This window comes from Perca fluviatilis, chromosome 2, assembly GCF_010015445.1.
Source record: "Perca fluviatilis chromosome 2, GENO_Pfluv_1.0, whole genome shotgun sequence".
In the NCBI taxonomy this organism is placed as follows: domain Eukaryota; kingdom Metazoa; phylum Chordata; class Actinopteri; order Perciformes; family Percidae; genus Perca; species Perca fluviatilis.
Genome location: NC_053113.1, coordinates 16,848,295 through 16,868,893, shown reverse-complemented (window position 1 = coordinate 16,868,893; position 20,599 = coordinate 16,848,295). Strand labels below are relative to the sequence as shown.

Here is a 20,599-nt window from a genome sequence, read left to right as displayed (position 1 = left end):
TGTTATTATAATTGTAAATTGTTGAAGGGCATAAAATTGTGAAGTGGTAATAAAGTACTATAGCAGACAGACCAATGATGGCTGATGAAACACTCAAGAAACAACTTTTACTAATTATTCAACACATCAACCATAGTACACCACCAATTGTTGATGATTTGAGACAGCTATAAGTCACGTTTCATGTGTGATCAATACATTGTCCAAGAGACAGCCAAATGTGCACCTAACCTGCATGGTATCTCACCTAAGTCTGTTTAGGTGAGATACCATGGGTGACCTTTACCCTTTAACTTTTACTGAATACAAACTGTGTAAACCACAGAAGTACAGTAGCATATATCTGTAAATCTTAACCTTTCCTCAACTTAAACATCTGCATTAAAATAATTAAATGTCATCTACCATATACCTGCCCAAATTTTTTTTCAAAGAATTGGATAAGATTATTTCACATTTTATTTGGGCAGGAAAGACTCCAAGGGCAAAGTACTCAATTTTGCAAAGAACCAAGGATGAGAGTGGCCTTGATCTGCCAGATTTCAGGGCATACTATTGGGGAGCCAATATTCAAAAAATCTATACCTGGTACAACTCCCCCAGCACAGACTGTTGTCAGATGGAAGCCTACTCGTGCAACTCCATCTCTTTATCAGCTTTAATATGTGCCCCTCTAAATGCACACCCTACTAAAGTCACCTCCAACCCAATTGTCTTGACTACTATAACAATCCTGAAACAGTTTAAACGGCACTTCAAAATCACCTCTCTTTCCCCACTAATGCCCTTCTGTGAAAACCATTTATTTTCACCCGCGGAACTTGACTCAACTTACACTCTGTGAAAAGAGAATGGGCTGGTGAATTTTGATCAACTCTTTGATAAGGACATTTTTATCTCCTTTGAGAACTTCCAAACTAAATTTGCCCTTCCACAAGCTCATTTATTTAGATATTTTGAGATTTTTGTTCGTTGTAATTTCCCCAACTTCCCCCACAAACCACCTCTCATCGATCTAATTCTTTCTCTTCCTGTGGTCCGTGGATTCATTTCAATTGTGGTGAAATTAATCTTGTCATCATTATCATCCCCACTGGCAACTAGGAATTCATGGGAAAAGGAGCTAGGTCGTACCTTGTCAGACAAATGGTGGCAAAGGGCCCTTGACGGGGTTATCTCCACCTCATCTTGTGCCAGTCTGACATTAATTCAGTTCAAGGTCCTGCACAGGGTACATCTTCCAAAGCTAAACTTAATAAACTTTGTAATACAAGTGATACATGTGACAGATGTTCTCTGTCATCAGCCAGTCATACACACGTTTTTTTCCTGTCCGAGATTAAGCTCACTCTGGTCCTCTTTCTACAATACTTTTTCAAAATCTTTAAACAAACCGGTGCTTTGGAGTCCTTTAACCTCCATTTTTGTTGTGCCTGAAGAATTCACACACTTCACCAACAGGTAAAGCAACTCTATCGCTTTCGCATCTCTGGTGGCCCGCAGCCCTATTTTACTTAATTGGAAGGATAAGAATCTTCCCTCCCCTAACTCTTGGCTAAAGGATCTAATGTCATTTCTACACAAATGTTATAAAACTTGGAATCCCATTCTGTCCTTCGTAAATTCCATTCCCTCCCTAGATGATTAAGATAGATGGTTCTAATTAAGGTAAACTGATGTAACTTTTTATTAAAAATTTATTTCAGTCAGGATTATGAAAGAGGTAAGAGCCAGTAATTGTCTTTGGTACAATGATATGGTGATTGAACTCCAGGCACAAAATGTACGAATTGTTATAGTTCATTTTTTTATTTTTTTTTTCCCCAAGCACTGAATCCCTCCTCTAAATGTCCATTTTTACTTTTTGTTATTTTTGTTGGTTTAGTTACTGTTCACCCCTACGGTTTTTCTTTTGGGTGTGGGGGGGATGGGGGGGGATGTATCCTTACTGATTGAACATGTATTGTGTCTTGATAGCCCAATAAAGACATGTATTTGTAAGAGCGGCAGGGGGATAAAAATATGGACGGGGACCGAAAACGCCACCTAGGTTTTGGACTGAGGCCTAGGACCTCTTAAAACTACAAAGATTCCAATTTAAGATAAAAACTTAAACAGGTCCTTTATATCGGGGTAGAGCAGTTAAAACCGTGTTTAAAACAGTGAGTAAAAACCAGTTTGAGGAATAACAACTTTATTAAAAAAAAGAATAAAACAATTAAAATTCCTCCTTAAAAGAATTTAAAAGCAAAAGCACAACCAACTAAAATCAAGCTAAAAATGGAGTAGGAGGTTAAAATGACAGTCCACAGGTCTCCCCTGGCAACCAGCTTCTTGTCGCTTGGCTCCTCTCCTCGGGCATAGCCTGCAAAGGAGAACTCTAGGCCAGTCAAACGTCCTTTAAACAACCACAGCTTTGTACACTACACACTACACACTACAACAAACACTCCCACTCTACCACTGTTGCCGCTAGCGATCGGTGTTTGAGTCTTCCTCGGTGTACTCTCACTGGAATCCCGGTCTCTGTGTCTCTGTGTCTGCTCCTCTCTGTCTGCTCCTCTGCCTGTTCCGTTCCGTCTGTCTAGAAGACTAGAAGTCTAGAACAGTGATTTTCAACCACTGTGCCGCGGCACACTAGTGTGCCATGGGAGATCGTCCTGTGTGCCGTGAGAAATTATCCAATTTTACTTAATTGGTCCAACAAATTTTTTTATTGAGTTACTCAAATAATTTGCCATTGTTGCGCATCTGTGCCTGCAAAATGATGACTGGCAGAGATATTAAATACTATTCTGTATCAGTAGGTGGCAGTATAGTGCAATAATGACCTTGTTGATTTAAGACAATAGAATTACTGCCTTGCGCGCATCCCGCAGTGACAGGATGTAAGCAGTAGGGTTTCGATGTAAGCCTGCAAAAGCGATGGATACAGTTTTATAAAGGAAAAATGCAGATTCTGACCTTATTAGGCTACAATGTGTCATTTTGTAAAATTTTTGGTTGGTGGTGTGCCGCGGGATTTTTTTATTGTAAAAAATGTGCCGTGGCTCAAAAAAGGTTGAAAAACATTGGTCTAGAAGACTAACTCAGATCAGTTAGTGGCCTATGTAAATTTTGGGGCGTTACAAAGAAAGAAGGTAGAGCCAAATGAGGAGGAATTGAGAAGTTGACATCAACTTTTAGCTTTGTTAAGATTCGCTCGTTTTCAGCAGCAGTTTCAAATTGTGAGATTTGCAGAGGAAAGAGGTGTCAATGAGATTTAGAGGTTCTATGTATGTCCTAGTTACCCTCCAAACTGTCATTTTTTAACTATGACAGGGTAAAATCGATTTTGCATTCTATCACTCTTTTAAATCCTAATTACTAAATGTCCACTGGTGGAAGTTATTCCAACATTTAAAAACACAGACCACACATTTAAAAATAAAAGCATGCAATATAAAAGATAAAAACACAGCAAATACTAAAAACACAGCAAATCCAAAGTAAAAGCATGCTTAAATAAAATCAACATCCGCCCTGTGACATATTGTTACCTTTTCAGCTTCCCTGCTCCGAACCGTAGTTGGGAGCGAGCTGGTTTCAAACTAATAACTTGGCTCATAGCAGGGAACTTGCGTCTAGTGGTCCGGGTTAACAGAGCCGAAGCACAAAACAGTGAGGCGTCGATTAATTGCAGCAATGAACTCGGGCTTTATTACTCACAGTGGTACACATTCACAGGCACAAAAGGCACTTTTCTTGCTAGCATTCGGCTGGAGCATGGACTACGTTACTATTTGCGCCGTAGGCTCAGACTGATTCCCACGCTAACTTTGTTTACACTACACAGAACACATCTGTCCCACTACATCACGTATACGCATTTACACAACAAGCAGCCAGAGGGGTATTGCACAAAACCAGGGGCCTGTTTCACAAAACCAAGATAAGGGATTAAGCCAGGATTTCCCAGTTATCCTGGATGAATTTAGCCTTGACTCGGTTTCACGAAAGCGGAGGCACATAAATCACCATGGAGATTTATTCTGTGCAGCTAGCCTGCTCCTGACCAGGCTAACAGCCAGGATTTATTTAATCCTGGAGCCTTTTCTGATCACCCAGCAGAAGTTTTACCCTGTTATCAGCCTGGATTAAAATACAACAGGTGCATATTGCTGTTCATTTAAGTACTGATATTATTTAAAGTTGTGACCATTATTTTTTTTAAATAATTATTCATGTGACAGTCATTGTTACTGTTATATTGCTGTATGAAGACTGCTGTTCATATTGTTGTTAGAAGTTTGATGAATATATTATGGCAGTTGTTGAGATAATTAGAAAAGGCTGATCAAATTTCAAATGTGTTTTAAATGAAGTCTGTTACTAAGGGCAATACATACAATGCTGTACATTTCTATAGTTGACCAATGCACCTTGAATTATTTTAGTTGATTAATTTTTTTAAATTCTTTAACAATAAGGATCATGTTTGTTCCACTTCCATGTGCGTTGTATTTGGCATTCTTAGCACACAATTTATGTTGTCCAGTAAACTGGGACTATGATTTGGGAGGATTGTACAATTTTAAGAACATATCCTAATTGTACATTGTCTTAGTACACTGGACCAGTAACTATCTAGTGATGTAGGCTACTGTACATTCATGTAACAACAGGGAGAGGACACCCCAATGGTTTTTGACCTTATATTTTGCTGGGGGGAAATAACTGATGAATACTCTGTTCCATTCATGTTTACAGTGTGCATGGGATTTATCACTTAATTATCTTTACAGTTTCTGGATTTTAGAGTCCAATTTATTCAGTGTCTTTATTTTCTATGTCCATACATATGAGGGAGTAAGGCATATAATATGTAGAGAAGGAAACTCGTCCTCTATAAAAAATAAAACAAACGCGAAAAAAAGTGTGGCAGATAATAGCGGACCGACTGAATGATAGTCTAAAAATATACACTTATGAAATACTGCTCTTAACTGAAACCATTCAATGAGTCACTGTCATTTGCAAAAACGAACGGTTTTACAATTTGCATTAAAAGCGAGCGGTGGAAGTTAATATGACTTAGGAAATGTATATTTTAGCCCATGAGAGAGAGAGAGGAACAGAGTGAAAGAGATATTTACGCATCATATTCCAGCGTCATAGAAAATTGATCTTCATGGTAAATTTCCTGAGTAACATTATCTTCTGCTCACTTTTAAGGCAAAGAGTACAACTTTTAATTTGTGCAAATGATTAGTAGCCTAATCCTTGAATGGAATGATTATGACGGCTTCAATTCAGAGCCGTGGTCAGTTAATGTATATATTTAGGCTACAATTACGTTTCACAGCGGCCGTGTTTATTTTCTTTTTAATTCAATTCAATTCAATTTTATTTATAGTATCAAATCATAACCGAGTTATCTCGAGACACTTTACAGATAGAGTAGGTCTAGACCACACTATAAATTCCAAAACCCCAACAATTACAGTAATTCCCTCAAGAGCAAGCATTAGCAGTGGCTGTTGCAACAGTGGCGAGGAAAAACTCCCTTTAAAGTCACTGTTCCATTTTTCTTTAATGTGACTATTATTTGCCACTGTTCATCACACCCCCAACCGGCCCCGTCAGACACCACCTACCAAGAGTCTGGGTCTGCCGAGGTTTCTTCCTAGAGAGAGGTGCCGGATCGGGCTTGAACTCTCCCCTGACGGATTGGGCTGTACTGGCCTGCCTCCCTCTACTCTCACTATTATTATTTTATACAAATAATGTGTTTCACGTCATCATACTTCCACAAGAAGCTGCTGCTCACTCTGTATAAAGTATGTACAATGCGTATTCTCCATTTTGGCATCAGTAAATCTGTGATCGACCTCGCGGTCTTTTGAGGAAAACCGTGGACGCGCATCTATCTGAATTACTTCAGCCTGGCTCGACCTAGTCGCTCCTCCTCAGCCTGGCTTGGCCTTCGTGAAACGCACCATGCCAGGATGATTGTTTTTGTCTTGTCGTTTTCATCATGTTGTTCATTAAACCTTTTGCTTAACTTTCAATTTGACCTAAGCCTCTCCTTCCTCCTCAGAAATCAAACGATCACGTCGTTTTAGAATTTCTCAACACATCACATGAGTTTGCCCCCTCGACACAGCGTTTGTTCCTGGGGAGATGGATACGTGCGTCCCCCCTCCTGTGCACCATGGATGTCTGAGCCTCAGCAACTAAAGACTCACAGACACTATTGCATTTTCCGTGCCAATCTTTTTGTTGCCAGTAAGATATTTCATCTATGGGAAATGACTGGAAATGACAGGATGACTGAAAGTGTTTAAGTGGATTTATCATTCATTTCCCATGCTCGTGTTTAACAGAGATTAAGTTGCCTGCAAATGAAACAATTTCCACATAATATGATCAAACTTTTATGGAGTATCAGCGGATATATATTTCACAGACGTAGGCCAGTAACTGTAGTTAAAACTTTATTTTGTAATGTTTAGTGATTTTCGGCATTTTTCAGTTAAAATTCGCCATGTTACAGAGCCAGAAAAGACTTTGCGGACGGCCCGCACATTTTCACGTCAAGTTCATAATTTATACATCACAAAGTGTCCGTGAAAGCCAGCGTACGCAAGCTTTGAGGCATGAGGCCCCAGGAGAGGTCCTCAGTGTTAAGAAGTGCAGGGAAAGGTGGACCCAAAATGCAGAGAGCAGCAGGCAGGCATTTAGTTGCTTGATTTATTAACAAAAGAAAACCAGGGTACATACTACAAGGCAGACAGTAAACGAGGGACAGCTGACACAAGGAGAGGGAAACAGGTGAAACCAAAGCCGGTCTACGGAAAGCCGTTCCACTCCCTATTCAGCCCCATTGTACCGAATTTGGTTGCAGTTCCACCAGAGTTCCACTGGGGGTGATCGCGGTCCAGTGCAAAATGAATGGGACTCTATGGAGCTAGACGGCTAAATGTGTCTCTTTCACCCGATTGTCGTTGAGAAACCTCAGATTTGATTGTAGTTTTTGCAAGTTCAACATGGGTTATAGGTCGAAAGTTGAATGAACGAGTACTTATGTCCTTTTGATTTCTCACAGGGTGACTCTTTGTTGCCCATAACAAGCTAGCATTCTGCTAATGAATGCTGATTGGTCAGTGAAGGTCTGATTACGATCGGAGATCCCGCTTGACGGCATCCGAAGCAGAGCCTGAACGTCAGAGTAAATATTTCAGCGTGGTCTTTAAAACATTAGTAAACTTCTTTCTAGCACGTGTATTAACAGGGGAGCCTTACCTGTTAGCTGTGTTGTCGATGCCTCGGGAGAACAAAGGAAGTGACTCAGAGCTTGCCGTAAAGCAGTATCTCTGGCCGTATATGTGTATGACGTCATTGACATTTTAAAAGGCTTTTTAGAACAAAAAAGCGACTTTAAAAAAATCACCCAGCAGTGTGTAAAAACACCCAGCAGTGTGTATTTTCTTAGCCTCCCCTTTCGAATGCAACATTCAAATTACTAGACAAAAAATTATATCCTGAGAAAAGTGGATTTTGAGGGGTATATAGGTATAGCTCCATAGAGCCCCATTCATTATGCACTGGCCTGTGAGCGCCCCCTATATGGAACTCTGCTTGAACTGCAACCAGTTCAGAAGCCGGAAGTAACGAGGGAGTGGAACTTCTTCCTATATTAGAAGTTCTTTGGGTGAAACACATTAGGGCAATCACAAAGGCGGGTAAACACAGGAAGAAAGCCAGACAAAACTAGGGAGAAAAGACAGACTTCAAAATTAAACAGGAAATGGGAAAACCAACAGAAACATGAAACCAACTAAAACTAAGAAACTTGACACAAGGACTGGTGAACAGGTGAAAGACATCAGACAATAAAAAAGGCGGGAAAACCAAAAGACAGGCAGTAACAAAACAAGAAACATTAAGGGGAACAGAAAAACACCTAAATAAAACAGGTCCAAACACACAAAAAACACCACAAGAGCGGGGCAGGCGTGACAGTAATGAGGTAACAAGAGGCAGGTGACACAAGGGCTGGGAAACAGGTGAGAAACATCAGGTAATTACAAGGCAGACAGACCACCACAATAAGATAACACAGAACAAAATACCAAACCCATAACACTCGGCTATATATGTCCCAAGGAATTTGTAGGACACCTGAGGCCTGTACTACGAAGCAGGATTTGGCGTTAACGAGCTAACTTAAGGCTCAACCCAGGATTGTCTGTACTACGAAGGTGGATCAGTTGTTATCGGGTTCAATCACCGTGGTAACTCCTGCTGGACGCCTAACCTGGTCGGGAGCAAGTTAAGTTGGAGATCAGAGATCAACCGGTGTTAAAGCACCGCCTACTGACCAATCAATAGGTCGGTTGATAACGGCGTCACTGTTCTTAAAGAAGATCAGGCGGAGCTCGGTGCAGAGAGAGAGAGAGAGAGAGAGAGAGAGAGAGAGAGGTGCGCTCATAAAAGTTAAAACATTGAGACCAACAACCCCGTTAACATGGGTATTTTTATGAAATATAGCCTATATATTTTAATGGGAGGGAATTAGCCTACATTGGCTTCTTGAGCCGTGTGTCGCCAATGCGCACATCGGTTTGAATTATGTTTTTATATTTTTTATTTGCTCTCACGGTCGCTTCACACTGCCAGGGTTTCAACTGAAATAATAGGCTAAAGCAACGACAGTTTATGGAAAGCACAAGTGTAATTATGGTCAGATCTTGGTCCTGACTGATGAGGAAGTGATATTAATAAGCGTTGTGATTTAAACATCTACAGCGTCAGCTATTTATTTATTCTTTTGCCAGCTTTCCTCCTGTTTTAGGAAGCAGCGACTGTATTGCGTTTTCCCTGTAAAACCGTGTCTGTTCTCTTCATATTTATGGAGAATTATAATTTGCTCTTCTTATATATAACATGCGCCTCTGGTAGATGTTTGCGATTGGTCGTGGTGCGCAAACCCCGCCTCTTTTATGTGAACGCGCGTGCCGCTGGATTGGGAAACCCTGAGTTGACTGAACTAGTTGATAACCAGCGTCGTAGTACAGGTTATGCGGGACCGCAGTTGTTAGGTTAGGTGAAGCCGGATTACTGAAAGAAATCCAGGACAAGTTGATCTTGCTTCGAAGTACAGGCCTCTGCTGAACACAGTCCCCGGTAATGCTCAGTGGGGCTGGTTCCCCCTTGTGTATCCTTAAGTCTATGACCATCTCCTTAGTTTTGCTGGTGTTGAGCAGCAGGTTGCGTTTCGAGCACCGACCTGCCAGCCTGTTGACCTCGTCTCTGTACGCAGTCTCATACCCTCTACTGATGAGGCTGATATCCGTAGTGGCATCCGTAAATTTAATGATTGTATTGGAGGGGACGGGTGTGCAGACGTGTGTACAGGGAATACAGGAGAGGGCTCAGCACACAGCCCTCGGGGGAGCCTGTGCTGAGGGTCAAGGTGGAGGAGCATGTGGTGTCTCCATAACCATTTGAGTCCATAACCAGTCAGTCAGGAAGTTAGTTACGTATTTATGGTTTATTTAAAATGTGACTGAGAACACGTCTTCAAGCTGCAACTGAAGAAAAATAAGTCACTTTAGGATTAACGGTCTTCTCAAAATATTTGAGTTGTATTGTATGTGTCTGTAGGTTAAGATGTATGGACTAAGACTTTTCATCATTTTGTAAAATAATCTGTTCACTCACAAGGGTCATTTGTCTCAGCCTGTTTACCTGAGTTGGTGAGGGTATACATACATATTATAAAAACAATGTATTTGCTAAACTGAACGTTTCGACCTTTTGCCACATTTCAGGCCTCAAACATAAAGATATAAAACTGTAATTTTTTGTGAAGAATCAACAACAAGTGGGTCCCAATTATGAAGTGGAACGAAAATCATTGGCTATTTCAAACTTTTTAACAAATAAAAACTGAAAAAGTGGGGGCAAAATTATTCAGCCCCTTTACTTTCAGTGCAGCAAACTCTCTCCAGAAGTTCAGTGAGGATCTCTGAATGTCCAATGTTGACCTAAATGACTAATGATGATAAGATAGCTGTGTGTAATCAAGTTCGTATAAATGCACCTGCTCTGGATAGTTCAGAGGTCCGTAAAGCGAGAGATAGAAGAACAAGGAACACACCAGGCAGGTCCAGATACTGTTGTGAGAAGTTAAAGCCGGTTTGGATACAAAAATTTCCGCTACCCAGAGCACTGTCAGCATATAGGAGGAGTATAGACCACTACAGACGCTCCCTCTAAACTTCACTAAGTAACCACCCAGAACCTGGATGCAGAGATCTACACTGGGTGGGAGACTTGTCCTAGAAAAGGGAAAAGCTTCGTATCAAAAGGTTTAAAGTTGCAAAACACCTGGGAGACACCCCAAACAGGAAGAAGGCTGTGGTAGTGAACCAAAACAACTTTGGCAACAATGAAAAGTATGTTTGGGAAAGCAACACAGCTCATACCTGAACACACCTCCCCACTCAAGGTGTGCAGCATGTTTGGGCCTGCTTTTCTTCAGCAGGAAGGAAGGTTAATTTGGAAGATGGATGGAGCCAAATAAGGACTCTGAAACCGGGTCAAAAGCTGGCCTGGGAGTTTACAATTCCAAAGGGTATCTGAACAATGTATTTGCTAAACTTTGATTTCCAACTGCATTAGGAGATGGGATTTGTAGATTCTCCAAGAGTCTGAGAGAGTTTAGATGTTATCTAAAGAACACTTTTTACTTTTGTGACCGCATTTCCACACTAAGCTGAGCTGCACAACTTCTGGTCTTTGGATAAAACACATACGATAAATACACAGCAGAAAGATAAAACCGTGGAAAAAGTTCAACAAAAGACCAGTTTCAAGCGGGACATTAACGTCACATTATTTAATCGTCCATCATGCATGTATTTCACTTCAGACAGTTACACAGCTGTAAGGGGTTGTAGCATAATACTAACAAGGAAATACAAACAGACATGGTATTAGTACATAATATGTATCTTCTGGACGACTCGAGGACCGACCACACGCTCTTCAAGCTGCAAAAGAAATGAAAAATAAAATTCATTGCGAAGACTTAAGCCTGTCCATACCAAAAATTTGCAACATTCTGACACCTGACAGTTTACACCAATGCTACTATACCACATGTCGCCTCACATAACATAACAGACAAGAGATCTCCCCTCTTTTGTCAATTTCTCCCATCTAGTCAGCAGTTCCATCGTTTAGAGGAGTTGGTGTCACATCTAAATCAGCCAAACATTAACTATCGAGACAGCATGTCACCAGGGGAACGGCTGATGATAACACTGCTTCTTGGAAACAGGTGAGCTACATCCCATAGATATACAGTGTATGTTTTCTTAGTAACACTATTCTCTTGACAAGGGAATAGAGGGAATAGATTAACAGTTGAGGAAAATTAAAAGTATCCTCCTGACTGCCATTTTCGACCAGCTGACTTCGCTACGAGCTAATTGGCTGTTCAAACAGGTGACGTGCCTTACGTTCTAAAACCAGCCAATGGCGACTTGACAAGCTGAGTCGCAGGTGACGCCATCAGACTGCTGCAACGTTCTAAAATGTTCTTTCCTCGTTGCAAATCTTTGGTGTGATCTGGGCTTTACAGTCTACACTAGTTGTATGCTTCATTTGGTTTTAGGTTACAAAATTTGCACTTTTACAATCTTTTAAACAATTCCAATTTACAGTTACATACGTCATAGTGCTTCTGTATGTTATTACAGTTGGTTACCTGCAACACAAGGGTGGATGTATTCTGTATCAGACTGGTCACCTTAAGGGGAAAAAAGTAGAAAATGAGTCAAACTTGCATCATATGTTCAATAGCCATAATATTTAACATAAATGACTATTCTGATAACTGTTCAGGTTGTTGTACAGCTACCACGGAGCAGTGTGTGCTGTGACTTCTGTGAATGAAGTTTAGAGAGAACTGATTTACTTGGCTGGTAGTAGTCGTAGATCTTGACCACGGCTGGCTTCAGGTTCTGCACTTGGTGCTCCTGTATGAGCTTCAGGCTGTGGTTGATGCCTATGTCCTTCGGTAACTGTTGGAAAAACAGACGACATGATCAGTAACTAATCTGGAGAGAATCATCTCTTGTTTGTCACTTTAAATCCCTCTCACCTCCCGTATGTACACCAGAACATGATCCTCCTTTTGTTCAACACGATCCACCAGCAGGGCACCTTTGAGCTGTGAGGAGACATTAATCAGCTGTTATCATGACAACAACTGACACAAATACTCAGTTTAAAGTTACTGTAATCACTCACCATGTTCAAAGATTCTGGGTCTGGGACAAATCCAGAGAGCATTTTGATATCCAGGATAACCATATTTGTACTGGACTCATTTCCACTATATCTGTAATGCAAGTGCCATAAAAATATGATGTCAATCTGGTGCTTTGAAAGGCTCCATTTACTGTTTGAGCTGAGTTTTAGCTACCAAGTTGTAAACATTCCTCCCCTGTCCATCCATCAACAGTTACATAGTTCAAGCCGGTAGATGCAGAGGATTATTTGCCAAAAACTTCAGTATTCGTCAATGTCTTCAATGTGGATCTTCTTGTTGATTACTTACAGGGATGTTAGGTTCAGACTGAGTTTGGGTCTTTTGCTGGTGCAGTCGGCCTCTGGTTTGACCTCAACACTGAGAGTGGTAACATCAGCAGGAGTTGGGATGTTATAGACAAGAGAAATCTAAACAAGGAAAGTTTAATATTGATAAAATTAAAAAAATATATTATTTATTGTGTCTGTGGTGTTGTTTTGTGTATGAGGTGTTTGGCTCTAGTTGGACAATTTATGGGTTGTGTTATGTCTGCTGTGGTATGTTTTATTTGTGATTACTTGTGAATGTTTTGTGTGGACATTGGACTGGAAGCTGTGGAATTAATTATTGTTGTATTGGTGTCATGTAATTCTGTGTAGGATGGGCCACTTAGAGGCATGACACATAAATAAAAAACAATCAATCAATCATAAAACGTGAACAAGAATCTCAAGAATTTTCTTTGCTCAAGTTGGTTCAAATGTACAGTATGAAGCATCAGGATTGGTGGTTTATGTACATCTGACCACTGACCTGTACTGCAGCACATGCAGTGCCCTTCACCTCCAGGCTGTACTTTCCTGTCACGTCCTGCAGCTGCTTCTCCTGGTAGAGCAGTTTGTTGTTCTGATTCACATCAAACATCAGCTGGCCACTGGGAGACTGGACCGTCACTGTGCTTGAACCCTCTGGACTGAACACCAGAGTGGAGTAGAGAGCCAGAGCCTGAAGAGCCACCACGGTGTCCTACAACACACACAAAAGAAAATACCTTATACTTATGTGCTTAAATTTATACAAATGTAAATGTTCTTTTTTTAACACCTCTAGCAGCTTTCATATGTAGGAGTTCACTTTTATCAATTTCAGGTCTCTCCAATTGTTGATTTTCATACAAAACTCAATTAAGAAAATTACCATTTAAGACATAATAGTATGCACATTTTGTTTTATTTATAGTTAATGGGCTAAACCAATGCCATTGTTCTCAGTATGGTTTAACTGACACTAACTGTTGAGGTATCGGCCAATGTCGCTGTCCTGTGAGAACTATGCATGTCTAAATAATGTGAGTTTCAGTTTTAAAATAATTTGAAAGATAAACTGAAGGCTTTAGTATTTTTTATAAGTGGATAAAATGATCCTTTACTTCTTAAGCTAAATACAACATCTAAAGAAACATTAAATTGAAGAAGCAGAAAAATGCATTGTCACAAACGTGAAAATAGGGCTGTTTTTCTTGTGCCATGCCATTGTTTGGGCTTAAGGTCAAGGCTAAGCCATACAATAACTTTGTTTCATCTTATTTGTCCCAGAAGATATTACTGTATGTTTGACTCAAAGTCCAGCTTAACCCTGTCTGGGCTGTACCTGTGTGGAGGAGAATCCTCCATAATAGTTCTGCTGGCTAGTCAGCCATCTAACGATGCGGCTGGCGTAGCCCAGGTCTTCACCAGTCGGAGAGGCACTGAGTTTAGCCAGCAGCACATAGGAGCTGATCTCCACAGACAGAGAGGCTGACGTTTCTGTTGCTGTCTGAGACCAGTGGAGGAACCCTCCTAAAAAACAGCCATCCACAAAGAGACAAACAGGCACAGGGTAAGCTTTGTCACAGTAATGAAGCCAGAATGATTTCCTGTAGGAGGAGGAATCACCTTCTTGTAATGCAACAGTGTCTAGGTGATTCAGTAGGTGAGCACGGGTCTCCATGTCTCCTGCCAGGGTGAAGACGTACGCCAGCAGAGCTGTGGTGTAGGTGTTGCTGAGGTCACTGATGGACTCCTTGAGGCAAGACAAGCTAGCATTCACAGGATCCTAGAAAAGATTAAAAGAATACATTGTCTTTCGCTGTTGTGTTAACAAATTCCTATATTCAGGGAAATGAACGACTTCAGTAAATGGAGGCAATAACACTAAACAGCAGAAAGTGGTCTTTAGAGACAAAGTGAGGGCACAGCGGAAAAAGAAACAGGCCAGGAATCAAGTATTAACCAGTGCTCCTAATCTGAATGATATAGGAGGTAACAAAAAAAACTATTTGCATCAACCAAAATAAACCACTACCCACAAATGTCATTTTCAAATGAGACATACAATACTAATCAACAAACTGAAATATGTTTAAAAAAGACTAACATTACATTTGAAATATTAAGTCATCAGATGGCTTGTTACTCAAGTGAGACAGTGGAAGCACCGCAAAATAATGGAACAACTTCAGAAATAACAGGGTAAGACTAGGCTACATGGGTTACATTCAACTTAATTCTAACTAACTAAATGATCCTTTGCTCAGATTTTTGAAAAATAGACTTTTATGATAGACAGTTTCATTCATGTCTACAACCTAATACTGGGGTTTCCTGCCTGTACTCAAAACTAAATGGGTATTTCTACTACTTACAGTGCCTTGCGAAAGTATTCGGCCCCCTTGAACGTTTCGACCTTTTGCCACATTTCAGGCCTCAAACATAAAGATATAAAACTGTAATTTTTTGTGAAGAATCAACAACAAGTGGGTCCCAATTATGAAGTGGAACGAAATTCATTGGCTATTTCAAACTTTTAACAAATAAAAACTGAAAAGTGGGTGAAAATTATTCAGCCCCTTACTTCAGTGCAGCAAACTCTCAGAAGTTCAGTGAGGATCTCTGAATGATCCAATGTTGACCTAAATGACTAATGATGATAAATAGAATACTGTGTGTAATCAAGTTCCTAGATAAATGCACCTGCCGTGATAGTTCAGAGGTCCGTAGAAGAGCATCATAAGAACAAGACACCAGGGGTCGAGATACTGTTGTGAGAAGTTTAAAGCCGATTTGGATACAAAAGATTCCCGCTTTAAACATCCCAAGGAGCACTGGAAGCAATATGAAGGGGTATCAGACCACTACAAATTAGCGGCCTTAAATTCAGTATAAATGAGAAGTGACAATGAGCAGAGCCCATGATCACTCTGGATGAAGCAGAGACATAGTGGGAGACTTGTCCATAACAACAAAGTCGTATACTGCACAATGCCTTTATGGAAGAGTGGCAAGAAGAAAGCATTTCTTAAAGATATCCATAAAAGTGTTTTAAAGTTTGCCAAAGCCACCTGGGAGAACACCAAAATGTGGAAGAAGGTGCTGTGGTCAGATGAACAAATAACTTTTTGGCAACAATGCAAAACGTTATGTTTGGTAAAAGCAACACAGCTCATCACCCTGAACACACATCGCAAACTGGTGGTGGCAGCATCATGGTTTGGCCTGCTTTTCTTCAGCAGGAAGGGAAGATGTTAAAATTGATGGAAGATGAACCAAATACAGGAATTCTGAAGAAAACTGATGGAGTTACAAAAAGACCTGAGACTGACGGAGATTTGTTTCCAACAAGACAATGATCAAAAATAGAAAATAAATGGATGGTTCAAAATAAATATGTGTTAGAATGAAGTAAAGTCGACTGAAAAGAATTGTGAAAGAATGACTGTTAAAGCTTCATAACTCACTGAGTGAGTGTTTTGAAGGAGGAATGAAAAATGTTGTGATGTAAAACTGATAGAGAATACCCCAAGACTTACATGTATACAGCAAAGGTGGACAAAGTATTAACTTAAGGGCTGAAATTTTGAATATTCAGTTTTGTAGGTTTGAAATATCAATAAATTTTATTATGTTGTGTCACTTGTTGTTGATTTTCCAAATTAAGTTTTTATTTTATGTTGAGTAAATGCAAGGAAGTTAGGGGTACTCGGGACTGTAAGTGGCATCAAGCGGTGAGGTTGCAGCAACCAACTGAATACACCTCCGCTTAACCCCATCTGTCCAAGTGTGTAGGAGAACCTACAGTGGCCTTCACTTCAATGTAAAACATGAAAGGCCCTCTCTTTAAAGCCAGTGTTTGGTTTGTCCATTCTGGGCTACTGTAGAAACATGGCAGTGCAACATGGCGGGCTCTTTGAAAGTGGACCCACTCCTAATGTAGATATGAAGGCTACATTCTAATCTAACGAAAACACAATTCTTTGTTTCAGGTGATTATACACTACTGAAAACATTTCTGCCAATAGACCCACCTACATCCTAAACACTGGTCCTTCAAAAACAGTAAAAAATAAATAAAACAATGTGTTAGGGTTTACAACTACAGTTCAAAGGATCTTTAGTGCTATACCATAAAAATGTTAATTCAAATGAATGCTACAATGCATCTTACGTACATATACATTCATATTACAAATAATCAACTCACCTCTATGGTAGTATTCATCTCCAAGAAGGCAGCAGTGATGTAGGCACTGAGAGTAACTTCATCAGACACACCACCCTGTAAAGAGGAAGCGTAAGTAATTAGTGATCTAGTCTGACTCACTGGATGCTGAATGTATGATTGGCCACGCATTTCAAACAGTATTCTTCTCCCCTTTCACTATCTCCACTATCAGTTATAGCCAATGCCAGTCCTTTTAATTGGTTAACCGCTGCATCCCTAGTACTGACTCTAGAGTCATAGTGAGAGAAACAAGTGTCTCCCCTGCGCTTTTTGACCACGGTCGGAAATCTGTAGCAGGAAAAGTTAACCCTCTCCTTGAGTTCATGTTGTTTATGGAGAAGGAGAACCAAGACATTGCCGCGACATGTAGGTCAATTTTTCTAAAGGTGCACGTCAGTCTACAGCGTAGGGATCAATGTCTCCATGTACGTATCCCCGGCGTAGATTTAACACAGAAGCATAAATCACGCTACAGTCCCCCCCCCCCCAGTCTGACGCCCCTGCCTATAGCAGAATGATAATGGGTGCAGCCAGACCTTTCTCCAGCACCGACACAACACAGTGGAGATCTAATCGTAATACCGTTCTTGTGACCACGAGCGACGTTGAGCTGTTGAATCAAATTACATCCCAGTGCTGCCTGCCCATCCCACTACAACACTCTTCAGCTTTCAGTGGCTTTTAGCTTAGTATTAGCATTCCCTGGTTGGTATAATGGAGTCCTGATAGATTTAACTGACCACCTCCACCATAATTCAAACCATAAACTCAGCTCATAACCTCACACAAGACGACTGATCAGATTGTTTACCACGTAGGTATACGACTCGATTCAAAGACAAGTCACTTTTGGATGGAAATCCTTTCAATAGGGGGCTCAAATTTGGTAGAGTTTACCAGATGTGTCACTTTTGTAAAAAGAAACCTTTATTTAATAAAAGGAAAGGAGAGATGGGTAAATGTATTTAGTATATTAGTAAATATGCACAATTTATATAATAAAAATATATTATATTATACATAAATATTATTATATAGGCCTACGTACGGTATATACAGATATAGATCACTGTACCTCCAACACTCAGGGGCCCGACTCACAAAAGTGATTTTGAGATCTTCTTACGCAGTTTGAAAATAGTGGCAGTGTCTTGTTTCACAAATGCTTGTCAGTCGGAAATTGCAAATACATTTGTGAGTCCCACATGGCTCTCGCATGCATGAGTCACAATTGTTTTGATAAGTAAAACCTGTTGAAATTAATCTAAGAGGGAATTATTGTGGCTGGGTTGGTTCAGTGGGTAGAGCAGGTGCACATATACATAGAGGTTTATGCCTCAACACAAAGGTCCAGGGTTTGAATCAGACCTGTGATGATTTCCTGCTTGTCTTCCCCCTCTATCTCCCCTTTCTCACCTAGCTATACTGTGAAATTAAAGGTGGAAAAGCCCCCAAAAATAATCTATTGCAAATTGTTCCTTTTATGTCGCAAATTTTGTGAAGTGGCCCCAGGCTGGCATTTGTTACTACTGAGACATGAATGAAAGTCCTGATGGTGCATTTCCATTTAACTACTGCTACGGCAAAAGTGTCATTTAGTAAAATTAACATACTGACCTTCTTTAGTTTCAGTTATCATCAGTCATTGTTCTACAAACTCTAGTAAAGAGGGACTTTCATTACCTTCATTCTGTTGTTGAAGAGCTTTCCTGACTGTTCAAAACAGCCATTTCTTCGTTGTTTACTTTTCAGCCAGGTCACGGACGCTTCAATGTTCGCTGGGTCAATGTAGATGAAAGCCTGAGCTTTGGCAAACGATCTCAACACAAATGCAGTCAGCCTGAGGATATTAAAACAAAGTTAGACAGAAAAAAAGACAAGAGGAAGCACTTATCAGTCCCTCCAGGATTTCGCAATGTCGCGATCGCGCCAATTCACGCGAATTCAACCAATCACCGCGACTTTGGTGCGACTCGCAATTTTGACCGATCACCGCAACTTTTCTGCAACTTTGACCAATCATCGCGGTCTCCTGCAAAGCGTCGTCATACGTCAGCAAACTCACTTCCTTGTTTTGTTCAGAAGATGCAGCATCATGCGCAGCAGATGTGTGCTGCCGACGTCTCACATTTACCTACAAAAATAACAGCAAAGGACCGTGAAAAACAGTATCCAGATGTTCTTTACGAAAGCGGGGGTAAACTGTTATGCAAGACGTGCAACGTTTTAGACTTTAACGATTTAAAAGTCGCTGCACGTGGGGCTACTGCTCCGTTCCCTCCACGACTGACGCTTACGCGACACGACGCACGCGATGACGCACGCACGCGACGCGACGCGACGCGCGCACGACGCACGCGACGCACGCGACGCGACGCGCGACGCGACGCACGCACGCACGCACGCACAACACACAACACACACAGACACACATACAGACACACACACACACACACACACACACACACACACACACACACACACACACACACACACACACACGGTGGATGCAGGAGAAAAAGGAGATGAGACGACACGATGACCTAAATTGAGGACAGCTACGCTCGTTATTGTAAGTGCAATGATAACTCAAAGTCAGTACTTTATCAAACTGTGTATCAAATGTGAGTCCCAGGCCAGGTTAGGAAATTAACTAACAATGTAAAGATCAACAAGCCATAGATATTTTCAAATTTGATTCATTCAATAAAGTATTATTTTTTGGTCTTAAATCCACCAGCCATTTTCATATTATACCAACATTTGCAGCATCCTGAGCCTTTTTGGTAAGGTTACTAGGAAAACTCAGCCCAGGATAGTTTTATTCTCCCCAAAACATGTTTCCTTTTTATTTTTAAAGAACTATACAAAAAAAAAAAACAATCGCAACTTTTTTGCAACTTTCACTGTCTCCCGCAACTTCATTGCAACAAACATACAAAATACATTGCAACTTTTATCGCAACTTTTTACAAAAGCTCCCGCGAAATCAGGCATTGTGGACCGCAACAATCTCAAAAAAAGGCCGCGAAATCCTGGAGGGACTGACTTATGATCCGTTTAATGTCTCACGATACTCATCTACTCTAGAAGTATAAACTGTATGTCATGGTAAATGTAATGTTGTAAATACAGTATATAATTAATTATTCTTTGTGGATGATTGACCAGTAATGGTCTCACCAAGTGTTCCCTGGTCCTGCTCCAAATGTGCTGTAAGCACCGTCCTGATGTTTGTAGTTCAGCTGTCTCTGGTAGCCTGTATAACAATAGAAACACTAATTAGGGCATTTACAGATTTGATAGGATTTATCAAATCCTAAAATGTATTTAAGTTCAAGATTTTGGGTAAATTTGTTTATAACATCTCTAAGTGTGAATGTACAGATGTAAAGAAAAAGTCCACTTCATGGCTTTACTGGACAGCTGACAGTAAAAAGATGACAGGAAATTAAGGGAGAGAAAGAAAGAATGACATGCAACAAGGTCGCCCTGCTGGCCTAGGAGTTAAGGTGTGGGGGGGCCTGTTGTCAGGACCATAACCCAGAGGCCAGCAGGGTGTCCCTGATCTGCAATCTCTAATTGGAATGATGAGCACTGTCAAGCGATTATGCACGCTGCTTATTATATTTTGTGCAACCAGCACCAGAATGTAGCAGACGGTAGATTTGGCATACGTGTTCTTTTAGCTACCAAAGTAAACGGAGACTCACCACTGGTCAGGAAGTTGGTAGCCTTTTCCCTGATGGCTGGGGT

At 40.7% G+C, this 20,599-nt stretch overlaps 1 protein-coding gene across 1 annotated transcript in view; it reads right to left on the bottom strand.

Moving 5' to 3' along the window:
- Positions 1 to 10,856: 10,856 nt before the first annotated feature.
- The window catches only part of LOC120573299 (alpha-2-macroglobulin-like), a 58,324-nt gene continuing 48,581 nt past the window's right edge, over positions 10,857 to 20,599 (bottom strand). The window contains exons 25-37 of the mRNA XM_039822956.1: positions 20,557 to 20,599; positions 20,027 to 20,102; positions 18,527 to 18,683; positions 16,823 to 16,897; positions 14,239 to 14,398; positions 13,955 to 14,142; positions 13,118 to 13,330; positions 12,614 to 12,732; positions 12,304 to 12,394; positions 12,155 to 12,223; positions 11,969 to 12,074; positions 11,759 to 11,800; positions 10,857 to 11,039 (exon numbers count right to left, since the gene is read on the bottom strand). The exon at positions 20,557 to 20,599 is cut by the window's right edge and continues 134 nt beyond it. Of these exons, the coding sequence (XP_039678890.1) occupies positions 11,035 to 11,039; positions 11,759 to 11,800; positions 11,969 to 12,074; positions 12,155 to 12,223; positions 12,304 to 12,394; positions 12,614 to 12,732; positions 13,118 to 13,330; positions 13,955 to 14,142; positions 14,239 to 14,398; positions 16,823 to 16,897; positions 18,527 to 18,683; positions 20,027 to 20,102; positions 20,557 to 20,599 (1,344 nt within the window). The 3' untranslated portion in view covers positions 10,857 to 11,034. The remainder of the gene's footprint in view (positions 11,040 to 11,758; positions 11,801 to 11,968; positions 12,075 to 12,154; positions 12,224 to 12,303; positions 12,395 to 12,613; positions 12,733 to 13,117; positions 13,331 to 13,954; positions 14,143 to 14,238; positions 14,399 to 16,822; positions 16,898 to 18,526; positions 18,684 to 20,026; positions 20,103 to 20,556) is intronic.